Genomic DNA, 13040 nt, shown 5'->3' on the forward strand with positions numbered 1-13040 from the left:
AATGAAAGAAAAAAAAGGTTTGAATATAAGACAACCTTATTGGGGGAAAAACAAAACCACTTCTTTTGCCATGCACTGATATACTTACACTCACTCATATACACATTTATGTAAGTAAAGAATGTGAAGAAGTGGGGGTAATAAAGTGGATAAAGGACAGATAGGGGTTTCTTTTGAGACCAGTTTTTAGAGACGTAACACTTTGTTTACTATTACAGGGTATGTGTGTAGGGGAGGGTGATGGTGAAATGTGAAGGCATGCAGGATGGTAATAGAGAAGATGTGTCTTATTATCTTTATTTGCAGTGTTGTATGAGTGTGACTGCTTAAAAAAAAAAAGGCATCTATGACCAGGACTGTAACTGCCAAGAGTCCCTTTGGCTTGGTGAACCATCATCACTACTTGGTTTACCATGTAAAACACTAAAATCAATGCCTAAAAACCCCTTTATTATGAAAAGTCTGTTATATCAAATGGTAGAAAAACGCGTTAAAACATAAAAGTAGATTTAAAACAATATCTTAAAAACAAGACTTACCAAAATAAAGTCAGTTTGATAGGTAGATAACATAAAGACTGAGATGTTCTGGTCTGCCAACGGTGCAATCACTGATTTGGCAATTTTCGTTACTCCAATAGGCTGGGAGCTCGAGGAGCTGCCGCCTCCTGAAACCACATTGAGAGCCAGCCATGTTGCATCAGCTACACTCAAATGTTCAGAGGAAGGAAGCTCTGGAATAAAAAATGAAAACAAAAATATCAGCACCTCCACTTAAAGGTCAACTGTGGTGACAAAAAATTAATGCATCAGATGCGACAGACATATTATGCAATATGGATGCACCCAATGTGCCAGGCATTTATATTATACCTGAGTAAACAGTACAGCTTAACAAATGTCTAAATAATTACATATTACATCTTCCAGTAAGTAGTAAATAGCAGATATGCGCCCCAGGCACGGAAGGTCACTAACTGCGTATAAGGGTTTGTCTGTAATAATCGTATTATCCCAAGTTAGTTCCCATCATGCATCGATACAGTGAACTCATTACCTACAGAAAAAGATCAGACCAGCTGAAAACAAACAAGAGCAAAACAAACTAAAATTCCATTATAATGACTAGACAGGGTTGGGCAGGTATCTATTTGTTTCGTCATCCTGGTAATATTAAACCTGTTTAGAGAGAAGTGATACAGCACAAGGGGATTTGAAAAAAGAAAAAAACAAGCAAGCCAGACATTTATTTCACATCTGTACATATCTTAATATTTTACTGAGATCGAAGGAAAGCTAAAACAGCAAGTTTGTTTCAAGTAGTGCATTTTCCATAAAGACAGGGAAAACAAGAAAGAGAGCTGAGGTTACAGTGCAGTCCAGCGCACCATATCAGTGGTAATGGAGTGGGTAACCACTTCTGCAATCCCAAACCTGCTTTAATGAGAGTGAGATATATTGTTAACCAAGATATGGAGTTTCCCATTAGGACAACATGCTTGATTTCCGATGGAGTAAATTCCCCACATTCCTAAAGAGGTCAACTTTCTCTAACAGTACCCAACATGTCAACACGCCCTTAAATTTAGTAAACCTGACACAAGGCTTAGACAATAAAGCTGTCCATGATTAAGCATGGGAAGCATGTTGTATACAGGCAGAACCACTACACACTAGGGGTAAGTAGTTTGTCCATCTGCAGTAGAGTAATATACTACCAAGACAGACTAAGGCCTTGTAACCATACTGCAAATGGGCACACCCTCGTTTGATTTCATACCAATATGTTTACAAAATATCAAACGGAATTAAACGAAAAGTGAATCACAATGTTTTTATTTCCTCTTATTAATTTTGTAGCGACGTGGTGTACTATTAACGGATGAGAACAAGCCTCTGGCTAATCCATCATTAGTGAGCATAAACATTCAAAACATGCTCAAATAGTTTCCAAAAACATCTTATTTTAAAAATAGACATCTTGACCTTGCGTTACAACCACCACCTCCTCCTCATTGTACGTCTCTGGGAGAAGATTGTTCAGATTAGAATTCACTTCCCTGAGCAGATTGAAGGAAAATATCTCGTTGCTAGGCTGGGTAAAGTGCTAGCAGTCAGCACCAACATCAGGGAACAATCCAAGCACAATGAGTAACATGGCAATTTCATCTGCTAAAAATGCTGGCTTTAAAATAGAAACCTAAACTTATCTACTACTGTTAGAAAAGGTTATATAAAAATAGATCCATCATTTCTCCATAACTCATCAAAATATATAAGATTGTGTGTGTGTTTTAAAAGCTTTCCTGTTCTTAGAAGTTATGGTGATGGGCCGAATGGTTCTAATCTGCTGTCAAATTCTACATTGTTACTGCTTCACTCTAGTGGAAGCTGATGGTTTGACAGCCTTGTGGGGAAGCATGTAAAGTAACTAATATGCTAGCCCTGCCACATATCTCAACTTCTATTAGGAAAATAGTTTAAACAATATACCGCCAACACAATTTTGTTACAGTAAAAGGCAAGATGAACTAGACTAAATAGACCTCCAGTGTTTTCCACTACACAGAAGACATAACCGTAAGCATAATTTATCTGATAACTTGTAAGATGAATAAAACATTTAACGTATAAGGCATATTGTAGAACAGCAAAAAAAAAAAATAAAAAAAAAAAATATATATATATGAAATATATATATATGAAAAACCTAAAAAGCATAAAAAGGCATAGATATTCAGATTCCTGAGTTGCTGCTACAACAATAATCACCAATAAATACACAAAACAAAGAAAGAATTCAGCGCATACCCAGCAAATACCATTTGTAAATCCCTATTCTAAGGCGCAATTATTGGGGATTCTGTCATTTACAAATGGTATTCGGTGGGTATGCGCTGAATTCTTGCTTTGTTTTGTATATTATAGAATCAATATGATATACCTCTATGTTTGTAATAGCCTGTGGAAAATTTTGATCTCAAAACGAAATATTACACAACAGCATAATATCCAACTTCCTGTTGTGTGGATTGGCATGATCATCATACCTGGGAACTCCCCGGGTTTGACCCAGAGATTGCCGGGTGAGCACCGTTTCTCAGGGTCAAGACCCGAATCCTCCGGGTCGCCAGAAGCTCCCAGGTATAATGATCATTCATTCCCACCAAGTTGTCTCTACCCCATTGTTAGGTTGCTGATTGTAGTTGACAAAATTGTAGCAACAAAAAGAAAAAAGATAGGAGCAGGAAATAGATTAAATAACGCTTATTTTGATAGCTAAACAAAAGGCATAGAGAAATAGACTTAGTTAACCTAAGTGCTGGAAATGTTTTTGGCGGTAATTTCTATTTAAAAGTGTGGCAAAACTACATAAAATATTTATTGACAGATTTAAAATCCAGTATGCTAGTTCACTATAGTTATTGTATATATAAAACTGCTGATATACTTATATAAGTCATGGTCATCATAGACCATTGCTTACGAAACCAAATTTTTCATTATACAGGCCATATAGGTCAACGATATGCAATAAAAAATAGTTAAATAATCGTAAGCAAGAACAAACTAAGGGGTGTGAGTCTGCATTAGAAGGTGTTAAGCATAGGTGTTAATATGGTGTTTATCATTTCACTTTCATTATGTGAACCCCTAGGTTCTTGTAGATCAATAGATACAAGACTACCCACAGAGGAAACAATGCAACCTCAATTGTCTGCACCACATCACGCACACGGAGATGATGATGTCTCGCTGCCAGTTGGCATAGCAGGAAAACACTGTCTACAAAGTTAGAATTCACTCTCGGACAGGTATTTCTACTGATAAAGAGCATGAAGTGTAACCCATACAGATTTATAGAAGGTACAGCCTTTTTTGTAACATCAAAGTAAAACTTTTAAGGTAAACGGACTGCTGAAAAACATGTCTGTTTATTTGCGAATATAGAGCTCTTTGGCTGCTTTAACTCAACTCGGTTCTGGGTATTTTTTTTCTTCTGGATGAAATACTTGTCATGAAGTTTTTTTACAAAAATGAAACGGCTGCCTTTTCCTCTGGTCAGCCTTACTCACCAGTTCAGTTTCACAACTTGGAGAAGTCCCAGGGTGCAAACGAGATGTATTTTTTCCACAACAGATCATTTTTTAAGTCAACAAACTGCTACATTTTGCAGCATACTATATATTTCCACTCAGGTACAAGGCACCTTCTTAATTTACAGTTATCACATTGCAAGTTAATTTTTTTTTCTGAGGTACTTGCAAGTTTAATTGACCTACATTGAAAGGATGAACCCATTCTCTCGACAATAGTATTAGCGTTCTACGGGTGCGTTTTTTAGTCCTTTACAACCACAAAACCTTTTAGGTGCCCTCTCGTATTGATTTTTTTGTATAGCCCTTGGTGTAAAGAACTTGCTCATTTGGCCAGATACTTCTGAGAAACCTCAAGGCTCCTAATCAAATACTGAGGGTTAATAAGTATTTGGATGGTACTAGCAGAACTTTGTGTCCTTGTCTCATCTGGCCCACCCGTTCATCTTTTTTAGACAAGGTATTTATCATCCCTCATGTAACCATTCTGCTGTACTCAATCTCCCTTGCCAAGAATTGTCTATTTCAAAGCAGACCAGATAATTTTTAATATTATCTTTTGAATTGCAACTCCTAAAACTGATCAAGATTAAGCTGCAAAATAAAATCACAACTAGCTGTGCTATCTTTACTTACTTAAAGAAAACTATCTACCCCCTTTGCTTCAAGGATCCAATGCGGCTGAATATCCCAATTTTATATTTTGGGGTTCTGTTGTTTGAACCCAAAAATATTCTACTGGCGATATGTAAAAAGTCAGGCAAGGGGGGAGCAGCTTAAGCCATATGAGATTCCTGGAGCACAAGGAGACAAGGTGTACATTGTTTTCATTATACATATAAGGTTACTGCTATTGTGTTTTACTTTTTTGCAGTTTTTTTTTTTTATTTGTGTCACAAATACAAAAAGGCTTTACTGGGCTTGTTCTAGAGGTCTGTCATTTAACAACTGTGATCGAGAAAAATGTGTCACAATCTACAAGCACATCAGAAAACTGTGTGTGTGTATATATATATATATATATATATATATATAATTTATATAGTGCAAACAATTTATGCAGCATTTCTTACAATATATACATTCAAACTTTATGACAAAACTAGAATTGACAGACTAACAAAATAAAGATACATTATGAAAGAGGTCCTTGCTCGCAAGCTTACATTCATATACCCTGAAATATATACCTTTTTTTTTTTTTTTTAATATTTCCTCAGGATTTAATAGAGAATTTGTATTTAAAATGAAGTTTCTTAGCAGCCACAAAAATGACTACTGCAAAGGTTAACTTCAGATAATCGCAGACAGTGGAGCAGTAACTTCAGATAATGCTAGGTGGTTCCTGGTGGGTTTAGGGCCAGAACATGGCAAATACAATTTAATACGTGATAGTATTAAAAGATAGTATTAAAACCAAAGGGGGAACAGATGCATTACAAATAGAGAATGTCAATCCTCCTCATAAATTTCCCTCTGACATCTGTAGAGCTGTGGGCATTTCCCTACAACTGTATCATTAGGGGTTCAAATCTAAATCTGCCTCTTTCCCTAATTTAGGCTTGAAAAAAAAATAAAAAATAAAAAATAAAAATTTCACAATACATGCTATAGCGGACAAAAAAAACCTCATTAGATGAAGGCAGAGAAATGAAAGGTTTTGTGTATCATGAGATGACTGAGTTGCATGGCAATCATGTTGAAATGAAGACCTATAATCATATGCAAAATGTATAAAACCAGGCTTCTCCCGTAGGAAATTGTCTCTGCTAATTAAAGCAATCTGCTAATTGCATTAAAACATATTACGCTATTTGTGTAAGAGTGGATTGAGATGACTTGCGTAAAGATCAGTCTCTCTGAGTATTATTCTACAAACAGAGGCCACCTTTTATCATACAAAAGTTACATCAAGTCTAAATATTAAAAGAGTTTGTATTCATTACCATCTCTTTGCCAGCTTTAAATAACAGTAGTAAAAAGTTATTAAAAACAACAAATGAGACATTATAGCCATAAAGAGTTCTATTCCTAAAATAATCTAGAGGCAAGGCACGACGCTAGAAAAGGTTTGGAGACAAAGGCTGAGAAAACAAGTGTCTCAGGTGAAGGTGGAAGACTAGTCTGCTGGTATTAATTGAGGATTCTGTTAGCTGTGTTCGTTGATTGTGTGAGAGAAGAGATGTGATAGAAGAAGAGTAATGGAAAGAAACTGAAAGCATAGGTCAGGGGTGTCCAACCTGCGGCCCTCCAGATGGTGCAGGACTACATCTCAGCTAAGGGTCTGGCCGAGGAGTATGGGAGATGTAGTTCTGCAGCAGCTGGAGGGACGCAGGTTGGACACCCCTGGCATAGGTATTTGTAACAATGGCACAAATGAATGGGAGTGTAAAATCACAAATAAAACAGGCTTATCTAAGGATTTAGATTTTAATTTTGCAATACCTGGATAACCCTCAGTGTTTGACCCAGAGTCTCAAATATAACACCTATGTAAGAGTGGTAATTTTAATAAACAGATGCATTACAATTAAAGTCACTTGCATGAAGGGTAAAAAGCTCCTGCAAATGTTCTAAATAAATTGCATAACAAAGTAATGCTGCTTATGAATGTAATCCACCCAAAATCTCCATTTATCCCCCCCTAAACCCATAAATGTTCAGGCACTTGGCACATGTACTGCCCTGCACACTAGGACTACCTTTCATAAGCCATCTCATGGAAGATCTTTGATGTTGAGTCCAATCTGGATGCCAAGTAGTATGGTGAGATAGGATACAACCATTTTGGTTTATTTGCCTCTATGTGCTAATACGCAATTCAACAGCATGAAGCAAAGAACAACCACATCTATATTTCCTGTATCACGTCTCTCACTGATATCATACTCATGTACACAGCATGCACATGGTTGTTTGACCCCAAAGTATCTTTCATGCTCAGTTGTTCTGAATCAGCACCTTAGCATTTATCAGTTTGTCCTCCTTCAGTGACTGCATTGTATGTTTTTGGTCCATGCCGTAATCTCTACTAGCATATTGTAAGCATATATGCTTCATCTAAACTTGTCATGCCTCATATCTGAATATAAGATACCTCATTGTGGCCGAGTCATGAACACAACAGAATGCTAGAAAGGCTGGGATGCCGAAAACAGGAACATTAATACACAGGGAGGCTGTTGGGAATATTTACATTTTGCATTGCATATTTTTCATTTAAAACATATTTCAGCAAGTCACAGTGTAAAAACCATACATTTTTTTGAAAAACAATAATTTGCCAGTCATCAGATCACAGTAAAGAAAGACCATTTATGCTTATGAGTTCAACATTCTTTCAGAACAATTGAGCTTTAACACTGAAATCAAGCTAATCTGATAAGATACCACGTGAATAATGTGGGCAAACAAAATATTTTGCCGATAAAAAAAGTTTTAGATACTGAACATTCCACATATCTCTCTCTCCCTGGGTGGACAGATACAACAATAGAGTCCACTGTTTCAATAAATCAGCCAATGGTGACCGCCAATGAAATGTATCCTATATATATATATACTTTAAAATAGTATCTACCTGGATGACTGTAGATGGTTACAAGATAATCTGTTGCCTTTTTCAAAGACATCTGCCCAGCGGGAACCCCCCTGATGAGTGGCACCCGTGGTAGAATGCCCCTACCTTAGTTACACTACTGGGGTTGGTGTGTATGAGCATATCCCAGCTCTAAATGTTAGAATAATGTGTATAGAGATGGCAGAAAAGGTTTTTATAAATTAAATAGTGTAATTAAAATATATTACACTTATGTTAAATGCCTGTTACATAAATATCTATTTGGTGGTCACAAAGAAACATAAAAAGTCTTAGTAAAACCATGCCCCACCAAGGAACACCTGGAACCGCACCACCTAAAACAAAGGTATCAGGAGGTATGTTACCAATGTAACATACATTATGCATGGCCAGCTAAGGCTTCATAATCCATAGTGGTATCGGGGAATACAAATGTTCAGAGCTCCAGCAAACTCTAGGATAAGTAAATATACCCCTAAGAATAAAATTTGAAACAGTAGGGATTTGAAGTTAAATTGAGCTCAGGGTTGTCATTAAGGTGGGACAATAAGGGTATACTCTAGTGGAAGAAATGCAATGGCAGCTGGAGTTTGGAAGAATAAAGAACTCGGGGAATGGTGTCCTCGTAGAACCATTAACAATGACAATGGCAAAGTGTACACGCATTTAGAAATGCCCACACCTCCTAACATTTAAATGGTCGGAGGAATACATTTTTTTTTTAGTTTTAGGGTCTGAGTAGAAATGATGCTAAAAAGGGAAAACACTTTGTCTATCAACAGCTATTAACCTTATAAATGATTTCCCTTAGAACTAAAATAACATGCTTTATTTACACAAAATAATCTATGCAACGCTTTAAAAATTGATACATGATTGCGAGCTCCGAGATCTCCAACACACTTCTCAACATTTAGATCCATTTAGAGATGATTACAACAAAACATGATTCTTTGATATTTTATTAAAAAAAATAAAAAAATAAATCACATCCAAGGAAGCCTGTTACACATCTATACGGTGAGATACTTCAAATAGATAACTATTTAATATTACTGGTAGTCTGGTGTCAAAATCACACCTGCTTTGCCAATATAGAGAGGTCAATTCTACAGCTATTTTTTCTATTTACATAGATAATCCATAATACTAAGATTGGCTGTTTTTTGTTTGTTTTTTTGTACTGATTGTGCTTGGCAACACTGCTGTTTTGGTAGTCATGGTGATAAACCTTGACATCATATAGACATGCTCTCAAAATCATGACTAATCTAAAAAAAAAAAAATTTATAGAACGAATTTAAATGTTAAATGATTTGGATAACCTATAGGGTTGCCAAACAAACAAAAAAATATATATATATTTTAGCAAATATATATTGTAAGTAAAGGATTTAGAACGTTCTCTTTTTTTTTTTTGTTGGTAAGTCAGTTGGTAACAACTATGATACCCAATCACTGGGCATGGTTGAGTTCCTGTGTAACACTTGTGTAATAGTCCCAATGATTTTTTTCCCCCCATACAAAAATCAAGTTATATAAGGCTTATGACATTTGAGATCATTTGAGTTAAAAATCTACCAGCAGTGCATCATGTAGGTATTATGATTTGCTGCACATTAATATACTTGCTAACTGTGATGTCAGCATGCTTTTGACAAGGATTATTGTAAAAAATACATATTTTAAAGTGCTTTTTATTGGACAGTATTTGATGGTCGATATAGTTGCTTTAGCATTGGCGTATACGGGCCCAGGACAACTAGGCCTTGGGGTGGCAGCCAGACGCTCTTTTGCATGATCAGGCTCCACAGTTGGCTGGTTAAAAAGTAGATCCCCCAAATGGCCTAAGACTATGGAGGGCAGTGTTGGGTCCACACAACCTCCGCATTTCTGCCTTGGAGCAAGACATTATATCCCAATACTCAGCAGTAAGTATAGCGGCGGACCGGAGTCGGCTGGTGGTGCTGCCCAGGTTTAGGCCTAGGGCAGTGCAGAAGGTAAATATCACTCTTTCCTTTAGCACTACCTGCAATGTATATTATTATTATTATACTTTATTTATAAAGCGCCAACAGATTCAGCAGCGCTGTACAAGGTAAACGTTTTACAGATAATGACAAGTACAAAATGACAAGCAATTGACATACAGATACAAGAGGAATGGAGGGCCCTGTTCCCAAAGGAACATTCTAGGTAAGTTCCTGCGGGCCTTCTAGGGAAGTTGTTCAAAGGAGATTTTTTTTGAATATTTGTTATATTTTTGTTGTTTTACAGCGGAATGCAAAAAATAACTAAGTGCTTCTATATTTATAGCAAACAATAGATAAGAGAATGTGTTTTTTGACATTTTAGAATGTTTTTCTGGCATAGGCAGAATTGACATAACTCTCGTTACATAACAGCACAACTAGGTAAGTATTTTATTCACGGCACACGGTGATACATTTGCTTGAATAAACTTTAGTAGAACATGGCTATTTTATTAGAAAACTAAATGTTTGCTTTTTTACTGCGGAAGGACTGGTGTCACATAATCCTTCCAGCAGTTTACATGGAACTAATCTGTTCAGCACTGGTTAAGCTTTTGAAACCCAGAATGAACTCCTAAAGCAAGAGCAGATCAACATTAATGGAGAGATTTATCAAACTCTGTGATGTGTAGAACACAGACTCTAATTCTCTATTACTCTGAACAGTCATTGCTGACCAAAGTGCTTTTTTTTTAATGGAATCGATCAAGTGAAACAAAAGCCATAATTTAGTTATATTACAGAACTAAATTATAATGCTGGATGCATAGCGGTAAACAACAAAAAGGCTATTTATATATATATATATATATATATATATATATATATATATATATATATACATATATACATATATATATACATACACACACCAATCAGCCATAACATTATGACCACTGGCATGTGAAGAGAATAACAATGATAATCTTGTTATCATGGCACCTGTCAGTGGGTGGGATATATTATGCAGCAAGTGAACATTTCGTCCTCAAAGTTGATGTGTAAGAAGCAGGAAAAAAGTGTAAGGATTTGAGAGACTTTGACAAGTGCAAAATTGTAATGGCTAACTCTTGTGGGGTCAGAATCAAAGGTAGCCGCAGACCAGTCCACAGTTGACCCTTGTCCACTGTCGAAAGCGCCTACAATGGCCATGCGAGCATAAGAACTGGACCATGGAGCGATGAAAGAAGGTGGTCTGATGAATTTGTTTTCTTTTACATAACATAGATAGCTGAGTGCGCGTGCGTCGCTACCTAGAGAACACATGGCACCAGGATGCATCCATGCAGTCTGCAACTTGCATTACTTACAGGACCTGCTGCTAACGTCTTGGTACAAAACAGAGCATGCATTGATCTAAAATAATGATATACTAATTTATGCTGTAATTAGCTTGCATAATATTTACTTTAAAGGGAAAGAAGTATGAGAGCTCTGTGACAGCTCCACCTTAAATTTCTGTTTTTAAGCATTTTTTTACTAAAGAAAATACTAGAATGTTTTATTTGTGTAAGGTTGAATGCAGCTTTTTCATAGGAAAACTATCCTATCTGTATCACCATCCTAGACTCAGCAAAGTATCTACACAGTGAACTCTAATTTGTAAGAAGCTATTATGGCAGTCACTTCTGCACAGTACACACAGTTCTTTACTTTTGCACGTACTCCCATCCACTGTACTATTTACAGTGGATCTGTTTACAATGGATCTGTCTCTTCCCCCAAATCCCACGTTTTACATTTCCATACACTAAACAAACCTATACAGTGGTGTTTACCAATTAAAATAAGTATGTGTGTTGAAAGCTACAAAGAAAACATCTCATTTGTATACCATTGCCACAGCAATCTTAACTTCCCGTTCTCAGCATCTGCAAGTCTCTGTCTCCCCTACTAGAGGAGAAGGAAGGTAGCCTCAGGATGTAACATTATGGCATATGCTTGCCTCCATAGCAGTCCTTGGGGGTGTTGTTACTCCTCTTCTGCCTCTGAGTGGAGCAGTTACAGGGGCCCATTTACGTAGCTCTAAACTGACTGTTTAGAACTGGCTGGCCCACGGACCTCTAAAAATCAATGGAGTTTTGTGATGTTGCAGCTGAGCACAGCTAGGTGGATCCTCAGGTTAGATAGGCAGGTGGACAAGACCTGCTTGTGCTGGCTCTACTCTTCCCCACCACACCCAATTTGGAGGGTTGTTGAAGGGTATACATTCACCCAGCATCCTTAAGAGATTGAGCGACTGAGTAGGAAGCCCGATGTCTGGCCTAGGCTACAGCACAACACAAATGTGTCACGGACATTGATCTCCGTTTCGTAAATTAACCTTTCAAACTTAATATCTCCAAATTAATTACACTGTTTGACAAAACAAAAGCAGGTAGGTTTAATACTTTTAGCAATATTAAACGCTGCGGCGTTATCTGTTAAGACACTTGTCATATCACGTCCAGTTTAATTTGGCAAGAGCTGTATTGCGACTGATAAAACACCACTGTGTCAATAAAGTATACAATGTTCCATTATCAACACGATTGCTTCTTGGATAGAAAGTCTAACTTTCATCCAGCTGTGGGACTGACAGTTTCACAAATCAATAATGACCTCTGGCCTTAATGGGCCCACAATATTCAAGGGACAAAGATCATTGTATGTTATTAGGATACCTAGTGAGCCATTATGTTGGAGCCAAATTTAGAAATATAGATATTTACAAGCTGATAGGTTAATAAAAAAAAAAAGAAAACAAGTCTCTCATACACAAATACAATGCATTAAAGGGGAAGTCCCATGTAAAAAAAAACCCTTGTACATCAAATACAGTACTGTATGCAGTAGTTTAGTAATAAAGAAAAGTTGGTTTTATCTAAACTTCCGTTATTTGCAGACATGTAGGTTGCCACTGTCTAAACTAGCTGACTGAGGCTTTGCATCACAAAAATCCCACTGTAATAATTTGCTTGATGTGGTAACAAAAAGGTTCTGATAACTGTTCTTCTGAAAATCATTATTTACCTACACTTAAAGGGGACATCCTCCCTGTGCATAAAATAAGTCCATTCCTCCACAGCCTTTCACTACCCAGAATGCCCATCTAAGTGATTAAGACTGGGCCACTCACTATTATTTACCACAAGGCATTATGATAAACGAGAAAAAATAAACATATTATGTAAAATAAACTAGTAGTATTATATGAAAATGTAAGTTACTGTAGTTCATCTTGGTTGCATTTGTTTATTACCATTTCAATACGTATAAGTGGTCCTGGTCAAACCCTGAGAGTTCCCATGTATTATGATAAGCTAAATTTTCTTTACTGCAGATAACAGAT

The 13040-nt window shown here is 36.7% G+C and overlaps 1 protein-coding gene across 1 annotated transcript in view; it reads right to left on the bottom strand.

The window, feature by feature from the left end:
- LOC149300917 (cytosolic arginine sensor for mTORC1 subunit 2) overlaps nt 1-13040 on the bottom strand; it is a 74841-nt gene that overhangs the window by 5821 nt on the left and 55980 nt on the right. The window contains exon 3 of the mRNA XM_089484648.1: nt 540-733. Within this exon, the coding sequence (XP_089340774.1) occupies nt 540-733 (194 nt within the window). The remainder of the gene's footprint in view (nt 1-539; nt 734-13040) is intronic.

This window comes from Sceloporus occidentalis, unplaced genomic scaffold, assembly GCF_023333645.1.
Source record: "Sceloporus occidentalis isolate IW3139 unplaced genomic scaffold, rSceOcc1.0.p SCAF_22, whole genome shotgun sequence".
NCBI lineage: Eukaryota > Metazoa > Chordata > Lepidosauria > Squamata > Phrynosomatidae > Sceloporus > Sceloporus occidentalis.